The following is a 16,348-nucleotide window of genomic DNA, read 5'->3' on the forward strand; positions in this document are numbered from 1 at the left end:
CACAAATGTGAAACAATCTTGCAAAAAAATGTAGAAAATTTTAGTACAAGTTTTAAATTTCAATAGTGCCACAAGCAATCAGATGCAAAGGCTTATTCTGACGGACACAAAAAGCAAGAATAACATTTCATTTCAAGAAAAGTAAGAAAACTTATTTTTTCAACATGAAACTAATGATACAACTTGAATAATTCAACTTTGATGAGGTTCATCCACAATTAGTGTTTCTGTTTAGACAAAACCAACATGGAAACTGAGCTTGAAATTTAATTCAAATAGACTTTCAAGACAAAATACAAAATAAGTGCTTCTGAATTTATCCCATACAATAGGTCAACAGGTAAGGGAAAGAGCACAAAAGTCTGTTTGCATGAAGCAACTGAAAAACCCAAAACAAAGCTGATATCATATAAAGTTTTCTTTAAACTCAAAGCAAATATATATATCAAACCCTTTTCCTTCCTAAATAACAAAGAAGAAAAAGGAAGAAAAAAATCTTATTGATAATATAAAGGTTCTGCCAAGTTTTATGATCCATTCCAAAGTGTATCATTTTTTGAGAAAACTTGGAATATATAAAATATATGGTTCTATCTTATGCTTTGGGACACGGCAAAACCTGTTCCTGATAGGCCATACTCCGTTTGTCACAACCCTAACAGGGGATTAGGTACTGATGTCTGGATATGATACAAGGGTTCACTTTGATCCCTTTTTTCCTTCATCCCATATACATTTATACCATATCAATCATATGAATTAGTGAATTGCTGATATAAAAAGAAAGAAGCTTATCATCAATGCAACTGATTGTTATAATTATTTGACAAACAAAGCATTTAATATCAAATGATAAAACATTCATCCATAATCAGAGAGGGTCTTAATTCTTCATACTATTATTCACAACTTTATTGAAAAATCTAAAAAAGAGAGATCAAACTCATCACTTAATAATTGTCTATATATATATATGTATACATTTTCTAACATTTCCTAATTGTTTCTAATTGGGCTCTGCAGTGACTTTATGTTATTGTCTGTTCATAATTCCAACCAGGTGCTCTGCAGAGCGCAGCTTTATACGACCGCAGAGGTCGATCCCTGAACAGTTGGGGCAGGTATGGACAAAACATTTAAGCGTGATACAGCTCTGAATTTGGATTGTGATCAAATTTTTGACATTATATGGGTTTTTTACACAAAACAAATGTCAAGATTTTACAAATCAATTAAAGATTTCTTCTTCAAACTTATTTAAATCTAAAATTAAATAGTTGACACAGCATAGGTTTCTGACACAGAATGAATGTGGTCTAATGAACTTAAAATTTTTTTTGCCTTTGAGCAATTCACTATGCTGTTGAATATTAATCCTGTCAAAAAAATGTTTGAAGAAATTTTCTTTTTATTTATGAAATCTGAAATGAGAACAAGTACGGACACAACTTTTTAGATAAGATAAGGAAAAAAAACTTCATCAGCAACATTTTATATTGGCAAATTTCCAATGAAGTTATTTACATAAAGTTATTGGCAAATAAAAATAGAAAATGACATCATAGTCATGTCTGGCAAATGTCCAACATACATTATCTAAAAACATTTTAGATAAGATAAGGAAAAAAAGCTTCATCAGCAACATTTTATATTGGCAAATTTCCAATGAAGTTATTTACATAAAGTTATTGGCAAATAAAAATAGAAAATGACATCATAGTCATGTCTGGCAAATTTCCAACATATATTATCAACTACTATTCTATACAAAGAAAGATAACTCCAATTGAAAATTAATTGCTATTGCACAATATTGTGCAATTAGATATTTCTTGCTATTGTGCAATACTGTGCAATTGAAAATTTCTTGCTATTGCACAATACTTGATATGGAATCCTGATTTGGACCAACTTGAAAACTGGGCCCATAGTACATGTTTAGATAAAGCATATCAAATAAGCCCAATAATTTAATTTTTGTTAAAATCAAACTTAGTTTAATTTTGGACCCTTTGGACCTTAATGTAGACCAATTTGAAAACTGGACCAAAAATTAAGAATCTACATACACAGTTAGATTTGGCATATCAAAGAACCCATATATTCAATTTTTGATGAAATCAAACAAAGTTTAATTTTGGACCCCCATTTGGACCAACTTGAAAACTAGGCCAATAATTAAAAATCTAAGTACATTTTTAAATTCAGCATATCAAAGAACCCCAAGGATTCAATTTTTGTCAAAATCAAACTAAGTTTAATTTTGGACCCTTTGGACCTTAATGTAGACCAATTTGAAAACGGGACCAAAAATTAAGAATCTACATACATAGTTAGATTCGGCATATCAAAGAACCCCAATTATTCAATTTTTTATGAAATCACACAAAGTTCAATTTTGGACCCTTTGGGCCCCTTATTCCTAAACTGTTGGGACCAAAACTCCCAAAATCAACCCCAACCTTCCTTTTATGGTCATAAACCTTGTGTTTAAATTTCATAGATTTCTATTTACTTATACTAAAGTTATGGTGCAAAAACCAAAAATAATGCTTATTTGGGCCCCTTTTTGGCCCCTAATTCATAAACTGTTGTGACCTCAACTCCAAAAATCAATCCCAACCTTCCTATTGTGGTCATAAACCTTGTGTTTAAATTTCATTGATTTCTATTTACTTATACTAAAGTTATTGTGCGAAAACCAAGAATAATGCTTATTTGGGCCCTTTTTTGGCCCTTAATTCCTAAACTGTTGGAACCAAAACTACCAAAATCTATCCCAACCGTCCTTTTGTGGTCATAAACCTTGTGTCAAAATTTCATAGATTTCTATTCACTTAAACTAAAGTTATAGTGCGAAAACCAAGAAAATGCTTATTTGGGCCCTTTTTGGCCCCTAATTCCTAAAATGTTGGGACCAAAACTCCCAAAATCAATCCCAACCTTCCTTTTGTGGTCATAAACCTTGTGTTAAAATTTCATTGATTTCTATTCACTTTTACTAAAGTTAGAGTGCGAAAACTAAAAGTATTCGGACGACGACGACGACGACGACGCAGGACAACGACGCCAACGTGATAGCAATATACGACAAAAAAATTAAAATTTTTGTGGTCGTATAAAAAGCAGGGATTTTTCTATCAATAAGATTTTTCAAATTACAAATATATATCACAAATAAATGGAGCAGAATTAGTAACTAATTTCATAGGTTTTTTTTTTTTAATTAAAAAATTAGATCCTTAAAAAATCTACAAGGGAACTACCATGCTTTCTAATGATAAGTGTTCTTATTAATCATGCAGCAAGATATTCATTTATTTTTCAGCAGACACTTTGACAACATAAGACCCAAAATGTTAATTGTAAGCCATAAAAGCATATATTAAAAAGATTTAATTTCTCTTCCAGAAGAAAGCAATTAGGCACATCATTGCATTTCAAAAGCGTCACATTAATAAATACATTTATTATTTATAGCAAAAAACACTCATTAGTTAACAAATTTTCTTGCAACTGGTCATTTCTGTTCAGTTTATTACAAAATTAAGGTATTGAAAATATCAATTGCTACATATTGAAATCCAAATTGCTTAGGTGAGACACAAGTCTGACTTTTCTATAATTCAGATTTCAACAGCAAGTATTTTTTAAACATCATAATGAGACCTGATCAGTTGCTAGGAAATTGGTACACAAAACTGAGTGACCTGTGCTGTTATATTTATTTTAATTAAAAAGTGGGATATTTCATTTCATAAAATATTGATATCATTATGAATTTTTAGTGTTTCAGCTGTTTTATGTCTAAAGTTAAATTTCTTTACTCACAATAATCAAAATGACTGGGTGCAAATAATTAGTTTTGTTTTATAAGTGTGTACAACAGCCCTCTAGAGATATAGATATCTAAGCTAGATTATTTCAGATTTAAAAAAGAAAAAGAAAATTACCATGACAAAAAAATATAAAACACCCATTGGAATCAGAGCTATTATAAACAATGGTGTTCCCATGGTAATCACAATCATGGCACCTAACACATTAACAAAACACAAGAACCAATTTTTAAACATTTCCGGGACTTGGATATCAATAGCATCCACGTCTTTTGAAAATCTATTTATAATTCTTCCAAGTGGTGTTGTATCGAAAAAGCACATGGGTGATCTAAGAACGCCGAGCAGGAGAGATCGGTGAAGCTTTGAGGTAGCCATGTTGGAACCAACTGCTAAACAGATTCCAGCTAACAACGTGAAGATGCCTGCATGGAAAAATAAAATGTAATGATGTTCAAAGGAGAGAAAAAAATCATTATTCTATGATAGTTAATCTTTGTTCCATTTCACACTAATTCAATAATGTCAACCAATTTTATAGCATGTGCTTATTTCAATTCTATCAGTCTTTTATTGCACAACATTGAAATTGATATAGCTTTTGTAAAAAGCTTGTCTTAGGTTTCTTCACTTCATGATTAACAGTAGAAATAACTAATGTTGATGGTCTTACAAACAAACCCTGCATTTCTTTCAAGACGACTGAAACAAGATTCAACAAAACACTGTAAATGACATGAGACAGACATGAAGTAAGACAGAGAGACAGAAAAACAAAGCATCTGATAAATTAACAATTTGCAATCAACTGCTAGTATTTGACAGCAAGTTCAAAGGTTTCACATATTTTTTAACATGACATTTTATCCAAGAAATACACAGGCTAGCTACCTGAACTCATAAGAAATAATCGTAATAGTATGAAGTTCATGTTTACTGAAATGATGGTCCAGCAAAAAGCCATATTTTACTTGTTAGAACAAAGTTTATTGGACTAATTACAAAAAAAAAAGATGTGGTATGATTACCAATGAGACAACTCTCCACAAGAGACCAAAATGACCCATTAATCATGATAATGGAATAAGTAGACAGCTCTCTCAAGTAGTTTGCCAATGTCAAAAAGACCATTTGCATTATTCAATATTTTGCTTGCTAAAAGGAAAATGCTTGAGGAACACATTTAAAGCAAGCATGCTGAATATTTCTAAGCTTTGGTCATGATGATGTTAAGCTACAAAGCACCATGTTAGAAGTTATATCAACTACCGAATCAGTTAGTATGACTAAAAGGAGATGTGAGTAATATGACCATGAGTCTCTGACACAACACAAAAACAAAATAAGTCTTCTAAACAACAGTCATACAGACAAGGACAGGGATCAAACATTTTCTTCTTTTTTTCAGTCCAAAATAAGGTCTTCAACAATAGGCATGTCAAGTTTGACATCATCTAAAGTCTTTCAAAGATTTGATTGATTGTTGGTGTTAAATGACAATAACAGCAATATTAATTATATGGCGACTGTCAGTTTTTACAGGTGGATGAAGAAAGGGTGCCTAGTGACAACAACCTCTGGCAGAAAAACTAACAATACTAGTTGATTCAACTTGAATTTCAAATGCATTTACCAAGGCCCGTTAGATAGATATAAATAATTTTAAAATGGGATCCACATGAAAATAAAGAGATGTAGAACGACTTTCAATGAGACAACTTTACACCAGAGACCAAAGCAGCTATCGGTCATTTAAGGCCTTCAATAATAAAGGGAAACTCATTACTTAAAATAAACTATAAAAGAAACTAAGAATGTGATGATAGACCATAATAATGTTTTTTCCTGAAGAGATTTATAACACATTTGAAAGGTATACACCAAAAGTGTTATAACCATTTTTTACATTGATATTTGAAGTGTTTTATTTATGTGCAATGCCATTAGGTATTTAGGATGTGGATATAAAAAATTACATTCAAATTCAGGAAATAATCTTGACTAAAAACCGTAAATAAAATAAATGTTTATGAAATAAAATATACAAAAGATCAGGAAGGGCATAAGTCAGCTAAGCATTCCAGACATGTCTATATTTAACTAAAATTAATGCTGATATTTGTTAAGAAGCTGTACATGAGTGCAAATAACATCCACAGCAACATCTGATAAACAGTTCTTAAACCAAGAAAGGTTTATATATTAAGACATTGTTGAAAATATGAGTAGCAACACAATTACCTCTAAAAGTTTTTATTTATTTACAAATCATAATTTACTTGACCCAATAAAATGATAGCAAATGAATTGCAGTGAAGTGCAAATTTTATTCAATGAATGCGTTCTCAACTAAAATTTCAAATTCTCATGTACAGTTTTTTTCATACATTCCGTGAAATAACTAGGAAATAGCATATGTCAATGGAAAGATGCTAATTTTGAATAATTTGTCAAAGTATTTCTCAATTTTTTAATTGCTTTCATATTTTGTATAAGGTAGCATCTTTTTATAGTACATATGCTGTCTGTTTGATTTTATATGCTTCCAGCATTAAAATTTGATGTAGATGCTGTTGTTAAAATAATAATGTACTGGAGCATCTTACTTTTACTAGGATGCTAGTTTTGCATATATTTTTTTTTAAATATTTTTTTTATTTTTTGGGGATGCTGGATTTCCTATATATTGAAATGCTGGCATCCAGTCATATTGGGATGCTGGCATCCCGTTTTATTGGGATGCTGGCATCCAGTCATATTGGGATGCTGGCATCCCGTTTTATTGAGATGCTGGCATCCAGTCATATTGGTATGCTGGCATCCCGTTTTACTGAGATGCTGGCATCCCCTTATTTTGGGATGCTGGCATCCCCTTATTTTGGGATGCTGGCATCCCGTTTTATTGGGATGCTGGCATCCAGTCATATTGGGATGCTTGCATCCCGTTTTGTTGAGATGCTGGCATCCCGTTATATTGAGATGCTGGCATTCCGTTATTTTGGGATGCTGGCATCCCGTTTTATTGGGATGCTGGCATCCAGTCATATTGGGATGCTTGCATCCCGTTTTATTGAGATGCTGGCATCCCGTTATATTGAGATGCTGGCATCCCGTTATTTTGGGATGCTGGCATCCCCTTATTTTGGGATGCTGGCATCCCGTTTTATTGGGATGCTGGCATCCAGTCATATTGGGATGCTTGCATCCCGTTTTATTGAGATGCTGGCATCCCGTTATATTGAGATGCTGGCATCCCGTTATATTGGGATGCTGGCATCCCGAAAAAGCTGGATGCTGGCATCCAAAACTGTAGGAGTGCAGGCATCGCAAAATATCCGAATGCAGTAATCCTACAACTTCTGTTTGATATACTGTTGGCCGAATTTCTATAGATGTACTCCATTGCATAATTTTGTGTAATGCAAAAAATAAAACAACAACAAAAATCCGTTTGTTGTTTTCCTCCCAACACTTTATCTAATGACGTCAGGGATATTATGACGTAAGAGGTGTTTTACCATCATGCGTAGAGATTCATGCAGAGACAGTAAACATGATAAGAAATCAAATCTCAAGAATCTCTTTAAATACCGATATAAATATTTTTTGAAAAGTAATAAAAACAGGTAACCCTTTTAATATTCTCTTATTTGTTAGTTTTTCTTATGTTTAATACTGAAAGCGCTTGCACTATTTTTCTACGCTTATTGCGGCAAATCCCACCCGCATGACGTCATGTAAAAAGAATGTTTAAAATCGGCGAAGTGAACATGGTTGCAAGGGGAAGGACGAAAAACACTTCTTTGGCCAGTATGCCGCAATTTATTATCATTTTGATATAACAGAAACATATACGCAAACGAACGCTACTCATACAGGTAAGACAAAGTATATTTGCTTGTATTTTACATGCACTTCGTAGTCCGAGATTTCTCAGATTTAGCCATTCATAAGGAATATTCTACTCAACTCGACAACTGTATGTCTGTAATGCCTAATGGTTTCATATATATATATTATCAGATGTCGAATTTTTCAATAGGAGACGATTTGACTTGTGCCCGTCCGAGATTACTCTGACGTCCTACGCTCATGGGCCTAGCTTGTCTTGCAAAACAGCTGTTTGAAGACCGAGCAATCTCGGACGCATTTCAGTGACTTGATACGCCAGCCGGATAATATAATTCTGATTACTTCCAGAGGGAAAATTACAGGCTTAAATGGTTAGGCAACAATGATTAATGTCAGTCGCCAGATTCACCCATGTTGTCGGGGAGGCCGATGCACTTCGATCCGTTTGTGGTAGCCAATGGTGATTCCAGAACTTTCTATAAATGGGATTGGGGGGAGGGGGGCACTGACTGCCATAACAAAGGGACCCGCTAAAGTCATCTTTTAGTGTTTACCTCAGTCTGTATAATAAACCATTTTTTTTCACACGAAAAAAGAGGGGGGGGGGGGGGGGCTGGATCCGCCTATGGTAGCGATGAGCCTCCAAGACAGACATACTTTAATATGACTATGAGAGTTTATACCATTTTTTTTACATCGAGTCTATGAGAGAGAAATTATGACTGTACTTGAAAACGTGTTTCTTTTTAAAAAATTCATCTGAAAAGTTAGATGAAAGGCTGTATAAAAATTCCTGATTTTTTGTCAACACATCTATTTAAAACCAAATAAATACAGCTTTAAACAATATTTATCAAATCAATTTTATTATAGATGGATAGCAGACATTTCAAAATTGTAAACAACTGAAATTTATAGGGCAATCAGTCAAAGAATTACTAAGAAATATTTCTTTGAAATCATGTTTTTCATTCAGGAAATTGTCCGAAAATCCTAGTCCGTTTATCGGTCCTTTGCGGTAAGTGCCGAAATTTTGTCTAAATTTTAAAAATAACCATATTTGTTATAAAAACATAATGAACCGGCAAATTCCTTCCATTTTAGCCATCTTGAAGTTTTTACACCTTAAAATCATAAAACGGCGAAATTGTGTCCCCGGCGAATATGAGCACCCCACTCTATATTTTTTTTATTTTGCATTATGGAAATATGTACTTTTTCATGAAGTTATGAATAGTTTTGACAAAAATATTATCGACATAAACCCCACCGAGACGATTAACCACCATCAATAATACAATATGGCCATGGCCAGTAAAAATATTGGGTCCGCAAAATTAATTTGTTTACCCCTAGACAACCTATAAGAAAACCATTAAAATGCATCACTGGTAAGAGTCCTTTGAGTTCAAGAAAAATAAAGAATGAAAAACTTAATTTCAGATTGATTTTCGGTCTAGAAAATTGAATGTGTTTGCCTTTTTTTTGCAAGGGTCTAAAACCAGTTAACTTGTGCCCGTCCGAGATTACTCGGAGTCTTGACTTCCTACGCTCATGGGCCTAGCTTGTCTTGCAAAACAGCCGTTTGGAGTCCAAGTAATATTTGAGTAATGGTATGATTGCTAATGAGACAACTCTCCACCGGACTGAGACCAAATAATATAGCACTAATATGACTATTAAAGCAGTTTACAATTAAATGTCGGCATATGGCCTCCAACAATGAACAAAACTCATACTGCATAGTCATATATGAATCAGATTGAATGTAAAATTTTTACAGATTAACCGATTTCAAAATAAATTTACTCTAATATATATACATTTTGTACTTAGCTTACTGGCAGGAATTAATAATAATAAGTTACATGTATAGTTTTATGGGTCAAGCTAGTCTTACAAATATGCCTCGGAGTCATCTTTTCATAAATAATTTTAAGCTGATATTTTCGTGATTTATTTCCTTTTTTTTAAACGAGCTCGGTGGAAGCTTGATAATAAAAGCAATGCATATATATAGCAAATTTGCAAAATAAATGAAAAGAAAATACGAAAATTAAGGAAAATGTAAATATCGCTACAAGAGTTTTGTGTTCCAGGACTAGGCTAAAATTAAAAAAACAACACACAAATTCAAAAAAGGTGTTAACCGAATACACCCTTAGATGGGAATTAAATTTCACGAGAGTCGCTAAATACATGTAGGATGTATTTCTAAAAAAAACCACTTTTCTCCCTTTCATAATGTACAGTATAGACCTGGATGTTGTTCCATAAAAAAATCAATTGAACTAGTGGTTCATATGTCAAATGTATGTGTTTTGAATAGTAACAACAGGCATATATTGGTGTGGAAAACTTAATTTAAAAGAAGTTTAAATGAAGGTTTTCTTCGAATAATAATGCGTTTTTTCGTTCCCTAGTGGTGTGATGTTACAACGAAAATTTATTGTTGATAACATTTCATATAATTATCTATTTCTCTTTTCAGCATTTGTAAAGAAGTGGCTTCACCTTTCTGGTTACTATTCATGTGTTGTGTATTAATGTATCGCAACACTTTATAGTTATTGGACAGGTTAAACTCAGACGACGAATCATCCAAACGGCACCAGATCTTTTGTGATTCCAGCTGATTTCAGATCACTAGCAATACATGATAATAAAAAGTTTGAAAGTTCCAGTTCGTTTAACTGATTTGATTAAATGATTAACGAATATTGAAATTTTAAAATACAGAAAAAAGATACAAGTTTAATAATGATTGTAATAAAGAAAATGTAAGATTTGTTAATAAAATGAAAGGCTCAAGTACTAGAAGATCCTGACATGATGTACTGACTCATTGGAAGATGTATACAGCAAGTCCAGAGATACTGACAATATCCAGTACGTACAGATCATAGACACTGTGCACTAGTATCAATAACAGATTATTTTTAAATATTGCATTGTGGTACACGTTTTATTGTATACAGGCAATTGCGGGAAACAAATCTCCTTAATTTATACATTGGATGCCAATGGGGTTTCTCATAGACACAAAACAAAATTATTATGCAGGTTTAAATATAACGCACCTCATATTTAGCATTTTAATAAAGGTACAGTCACAAATCCGTTTTGTAGAGTGTTTATCCTGGATGACTTAGTTCATCAGAAATTCCCAAGGTTGATGGTCATTGGGCAAATTCATTTGATTGATAAAATGCCATACAAGATGAGCAGCATTTTTTTTTAAATTTTGTCCAGTTGATTTCTGAAAGCCTTGGAAACTACTAAACTTGATATGATTTCAGCTGGCAATTGCATTAAGCTTATTTAAAAAAAAATATTCTATGAACATTCGAAACATGAGCAATTTTTATCAGATTTGAAAATTATAGTCCTGATGTCATCATATATAAATGTATTGTCTCGAGACCACAATAGTCAATAACATGTATAACTCATGTCTTACATAATGGTAATCAAATTCAGAAAAATAACATTAAAATTGGCTAATTATTGGAAACTTACCGGTAGTACATTGACATAGTTTTATAAATATCAAATTGTTGACATCAGCATTCACATGGACAACTAGCACTTTACAATTCAGACTCAGTTTGTTGGTCAAGTATACATTTCACACTCTGACCTATGATGTCACATTCTCAATATGCATTAAACTGGCCACTGGACATGAACAAAGACTAAAAATATAATCTTCCCGGCATTCATCAGTAGCTTTTTTTTAATGTTCACTTGATTGTTTTCATATGCATTCAACACACATCAAAACCTTAGGAAATGTACTGGGTGTTATATTGGTGGATTAATACTAAATCCAATTGATTAGAAAGCAGCATTTAAATTCGTGTCATAATGAAAATGGTACATGTCTGCAAGGTTGTGATGCCAGCATCCCGATATTTTGGGATGCCAGCATCCAGATATATTGGGATGCCAGCATCCGAATATTTTGGGATGCCAGCATCCCGATATTTTAGGATGCCAGCATCCGAATATTTTGGGATGCCAGCATCCAAATATATTGAGATGCCAGCATCCAGATATATTGGGATGCCAGCATCCGAATATTTTGGGATGCCAGCATCCAGATATTTTGGGATGCCAGCATCCGAATATTTTGGGATGCCAGCATCCGAAAGTATTGGGATGCCAGCATCCGGATATTTTGGGATGCCAGCATCCAGATATATTGGGATGCCAGCATCCGGATATTTTGGGATGCCAGCATCCAAAAATGTTGGGATGTCAGTTTCCGGATATGTTGGGATGCCAGAATCTATAAATAATTGGAAGCCAGCATCCAAACGTTGAGGTATTCAATATGAAATTAAAAGAATTACATCAGCATCTATCAAAGGTGAAGATGCAATTTTAATCGTTTTCTTCATTATCCGCAGACACTTTTTTGAAATATGCTATGTACAGAAATAAGAAGTGCTTTTTATACAAAACAATTTCACAACTACAAAAGTTGTTAATATGATCAAAAGAGCATCCATAATCTTTAAGACCCAATAAAATTCATTATGTAGCATCTACTATTCATAGAAATAAATGAATCAGTATGATTTTTGGTAAAATGAGCATATGTTGATACTTAAACAAATGCAATATAGTAGAAATATTCTGAATATGGAACATGGCCGTAACATTTTCTCTGGACATTGAAAAATTTATTAGAATACAACATAATTTTACCTTAAAAATTCAAAAATTGTCAAAAAATTCTCTTTAAGCATATGAGAATTACAAATTTTAGTTGAGAACACATTCATGATGAAAACAACTAACCAAGAGAACTATTTATGCTGATCCTTAAAAGATAATTAACTTTCAATGATATTTTTAAACATCTTGTAAATTCCATTCAGTAATCTATCCTTTTCTTTTGATATTTTGTCTATTTTCAAATGTATACTTGTTAGTAATTCAAATGCTGCTGAAGAGTTCATGAAAGGGAGATAACTCTAACAACAAAGACTACCTGAATGATAAAGTAGACAACTCCAAAAAATGGCAGCACTGTTGCAAATAAAGGTGTAGTGTAAATGACCACACCCAGATTTGAAAAGGTTTGTAGAATCACATTCAACATGGATCTCATTGTAAATGGCACCACAAGGTCAATTTCTATAATGTCAGCCGTGTATCTGTTCATGATACGCCCCATTGGTGTCTGATCAAAGAATGACATTGGTGACCGAAGCAACACAAACAGCAGACGACGATAAAACTTCCTGGAGGCAATAACTCCACCAATGGCCATCACATAGGCAGACAACATTACCAAGAGACCTGTGAGAGAGAAAAAAGGCCTGATAAAGATGCTGACCTAATTTACATCAGATAAATATATGTATCTCTTGGGTGTTAGCCTTCCTAACCTTCATGGTTCAAGGTTACATTAAAGCCTAAATACCTAGACAAAACCAGATAATATAAATAATAGAGAGCTGTGGTGAAGTGGTTAGTGCATCATAGACCAAGCACATGGTTTAGATCCCCATACCAGGGAGAAAATTTCAGGGACTGAATTTTCAGCTCTCCTTTTATCCCATTTGTGAGTATGGTCTTAAGAAACAATGATAGTTCGTTGGAAGGGGACGATAAATAGGTGACATACACGTTAAGATGATAGTCCCTTGGAAGGGGACGATAAATAGCTGACATACACGTTAAGATGATAGTCCGTTGGAAGGGGACGATAAATAGCTGACATACACGTTAAGATGATAGTCCCTTGGAAGGGGACGATAAATAGTTGACATACACGTTAAGATGATAGTCCGTTGGAAGGGGACGATAAATAGTTGACATACACGTTAAGATGATAGTCCCTTGGAAGGGTACGATAAATAGTTGACATACACGTTTAGATGATAGTCCCTTGGAAGGGGATGATAAATAGTTGACATACACGTTAAGATGATAGTCCCTTGGAAGGGGACGATAAATAGGTGACATACACGTTAAGATGATAGTCCCTTGGAAGGGGACGATAAATAGGTGACATACACGTTAAGATGATAGTCCCTTGGAAGGGGATGATAAATAGTTGACATACACGTTAAGATGATAGTCCCTTGGAAGGGGATGATAAATAGTTGACATATACGTTAAGATGATAGTCCCTTGGAAGGGGACGATAAATAGTTGACATACACGTTAAGATGATAGTCCGTTGGAAGGGGACGATAAATAGGTGACATACACGTTAAGATGATAGTCCCTTGGAAGGGGATGATAAATAGTTGACATATACGTTAAGATGATAGTCCCTTGGAAGGGGACGATAAATAGTTGACATACACGTTAAGATGATAGTCCGTTGGAAGGGGACGATAAATAGTTGACATACACGTTAAGATGATAGTCCGTTGGAAGGGGACGATAAATAGGTGACATACACGTTAAGATGATAGTCCCTTGGAAGGGGACGATAAATAGGTGACATACACGTTAAGATGATAGTCCCTTGGAAGGGGACGATAAATAGGTGACATACACGTTAAGATGATAGTCCCTTGGAAGGGGATGATAAATAGTTGACATACACGTTAAGATGATAGTCCCTTGGAAGGGGATGATAAATAGTTGACATATACGTTAAGATGATAGTCCCTTGGAAGGGGACGATAAATAGTTGACATACACGTTAAGATGATAGTCCGTTGGAAGGGGACGATAAATAGTTGACATACACGTTAAGATGATAGTCCCTTGGAAGGGGATGATAAATAGTTGACATATACGTTAAGATGATAGTCCCTTGGAAGGGGACGATAAATAGTTGACATACACGTTAAGATGATAGTCCGTTGGAAGGGGACGATAAATAGTTGACATACACGTTAAGATGATAGTCCGTTGGAAGGGGACGATAAATAGGTGACATACACGTTAAGATGATAGTCCCTTGGAAGGGGACGATAAATAGCTGACATACACGTTAAGATGATAGTCCCTTGGAAGGGGACGATAAATAGCTGACATACACGTTAAGATGATAGTCCGTTGGAAGGGGACGATAAATAGCTGACATACACGTTAAGATGATAGTCCGTTGGAAGGGGAAGATAAATAGGTGACATACACGTTAAGATGATAGTCCGTTGGAAGGGGACGATAAATAGCTGACATACACGTTAAGATGATAGTCCCTTGGAAGGGGACGATAAATAGCTGACATACACGTTAAGATGATAGTCCCTTGGAAGGGGACGATAAATAGCTGACATACACGTTAAGATGATTGTCCGTTGGAAGGGGACGATAAATAGCTGACATACACGTTAAGATGATAGTCCGTTGGAAGGGGACGATAAATAGCTGACATACACGTTAAGATGATAGTCCGTTGGAAGGGGACGATAAATAGCTGACATACACGTTAAGATGATAGTCCGTTGGAAGGGGACGATAAATAGCTGACATACACGTTAAGATGATAGTCCCTTGGAAGGGGACGATAAATAGGTGACATACACGTTAAGATGATAGTCCCTTGGAAGGGGACGATAAATAGCTGACATACACGTTAAGATGATAGTCCGTTGGAAGGGGATGATAAATAGCTGACATACACGTTAAGATGATAGTCCGTTGGAAGGGGACGATAAATAGCTGACATACACGTTAAGATGATAGTCCCTTGGAAGGGGACGATAAATAGCTGACATACACGTTAAGATGATAGTCCCTTGGAAGGGGATGATAAATAGTTGACATACACGTTCAGAATGTAGATTTGAAAAAGAGCAGACTAATTCCGCTACGAAGCAGCTCTAACACCAGCAAAGTGGAAAGGGATTAATATAAATTGTAATAACTTGTTTCCAAATTCATTATAAGTGAATAATGTTTAAACTAACTGATAGAAACTATTTCAGCAAGTTAAGATAGACTGTTTTATTCCTGACACCTTTTTTTTTTGATAGACAAAAAACTCTAAACCTTTTTTTAGGTTCTGTTCTGTTAGTATTTCAAGTGCAGGGATCAAAAACACAACACAATAAAACATAGGATTCAATATGAAACAAACCAAGAGTTTAAGGAATGTATTTTGGAGCAATGAACTAAAACTAATGGATGTTACAAAAATGTTTTAAAAAAATCATGTCATATTTGCTTATTCAAAAGAGGTTTAGTTTATGGTAAACAGAAGAAGAACATGAAAGGAAACAAATACATGTCAAACTGTGTCACACCATATAGTATAACCAGAAAAGCTATGACTTGCAGAGAAAAATGTGACCAAATTAGGGACAGATGGAGGTGGAGAAATAGACAATCAAAGAGGGACGAAAGATACCAAAGGGACAGTCAAACTCATAAATCTAAAACAAACTGACAATGCCATGGCTAAAAATGAAAAAGACAAACAAACAACAGCACACACGACACAACATAGAAAACTAAAGAATAAACAACACGAACCCCAAATTGTCCTTCTCCAGAACAGTGGTATAAAATGATGAATTTTCTTACATAGAAGACATTTTACCTCAAAATTTACCCTATGCAAACATTTCAATGTATTGCTCTAGGCTATGTAATTACAAACAAAAATTGACCCATATACATTTATGTGCAATTTGGATATTTAGCGAAATTTTGGCATAGTCATGATAGTGGTCTCTGTA

The 16,348-nt window shown here is 34.1% G+C and overlaps 1 protein-coding gene across 6 annotated transcripts in view; it reads right to left on the reverse strand.

The window, feature by feature from the left end:
• The window catches only part of LOC143044587 (multidrug resistance-associated protein 1-like), a 72,155-nt gene that overhangs the window by 13,722 nt on the left and 42,085 nt on the right, over nt 1-16,348 (reverse strand). For 2 of the 6 annotated variants that reach the window (XM_076216650.1, XM_076216647.1), the window contains one exon: nt 3,954-4,264. The exons of 3 other annotated variants lie outside the window; for them this stretch is intronic. In XM_076216650.1, coding sequence (XP_076072765.1) covers nt 3,954-4,264 — 311 coding nt within the window. Of the gene's footprint in view, nt 1-3,953; nt 4,265-12,690; nt 13,002-16,348 lie in introns of all 6 variants that reach the window. One more of the 6 variants, XM_076216648.1, reaches the window with a different exon arrangement.

The sequence above is a fragment of the Mytilus galloprovincialis genome, chromosome 9, assembly GCF_965363235.1.
Source record: "Mytilus galloprovincialis chromosome 9, xbMytGall1.hap1.1, whole genome shotgun sequence".
Taxonomy (NCBI): domain Eukaryota; kingdom Metazoa; phylum Mollusca; class Bivalvia; order Mytilida; family Mytilidae; genus Mytilus; species Mytilus galloprovincialis.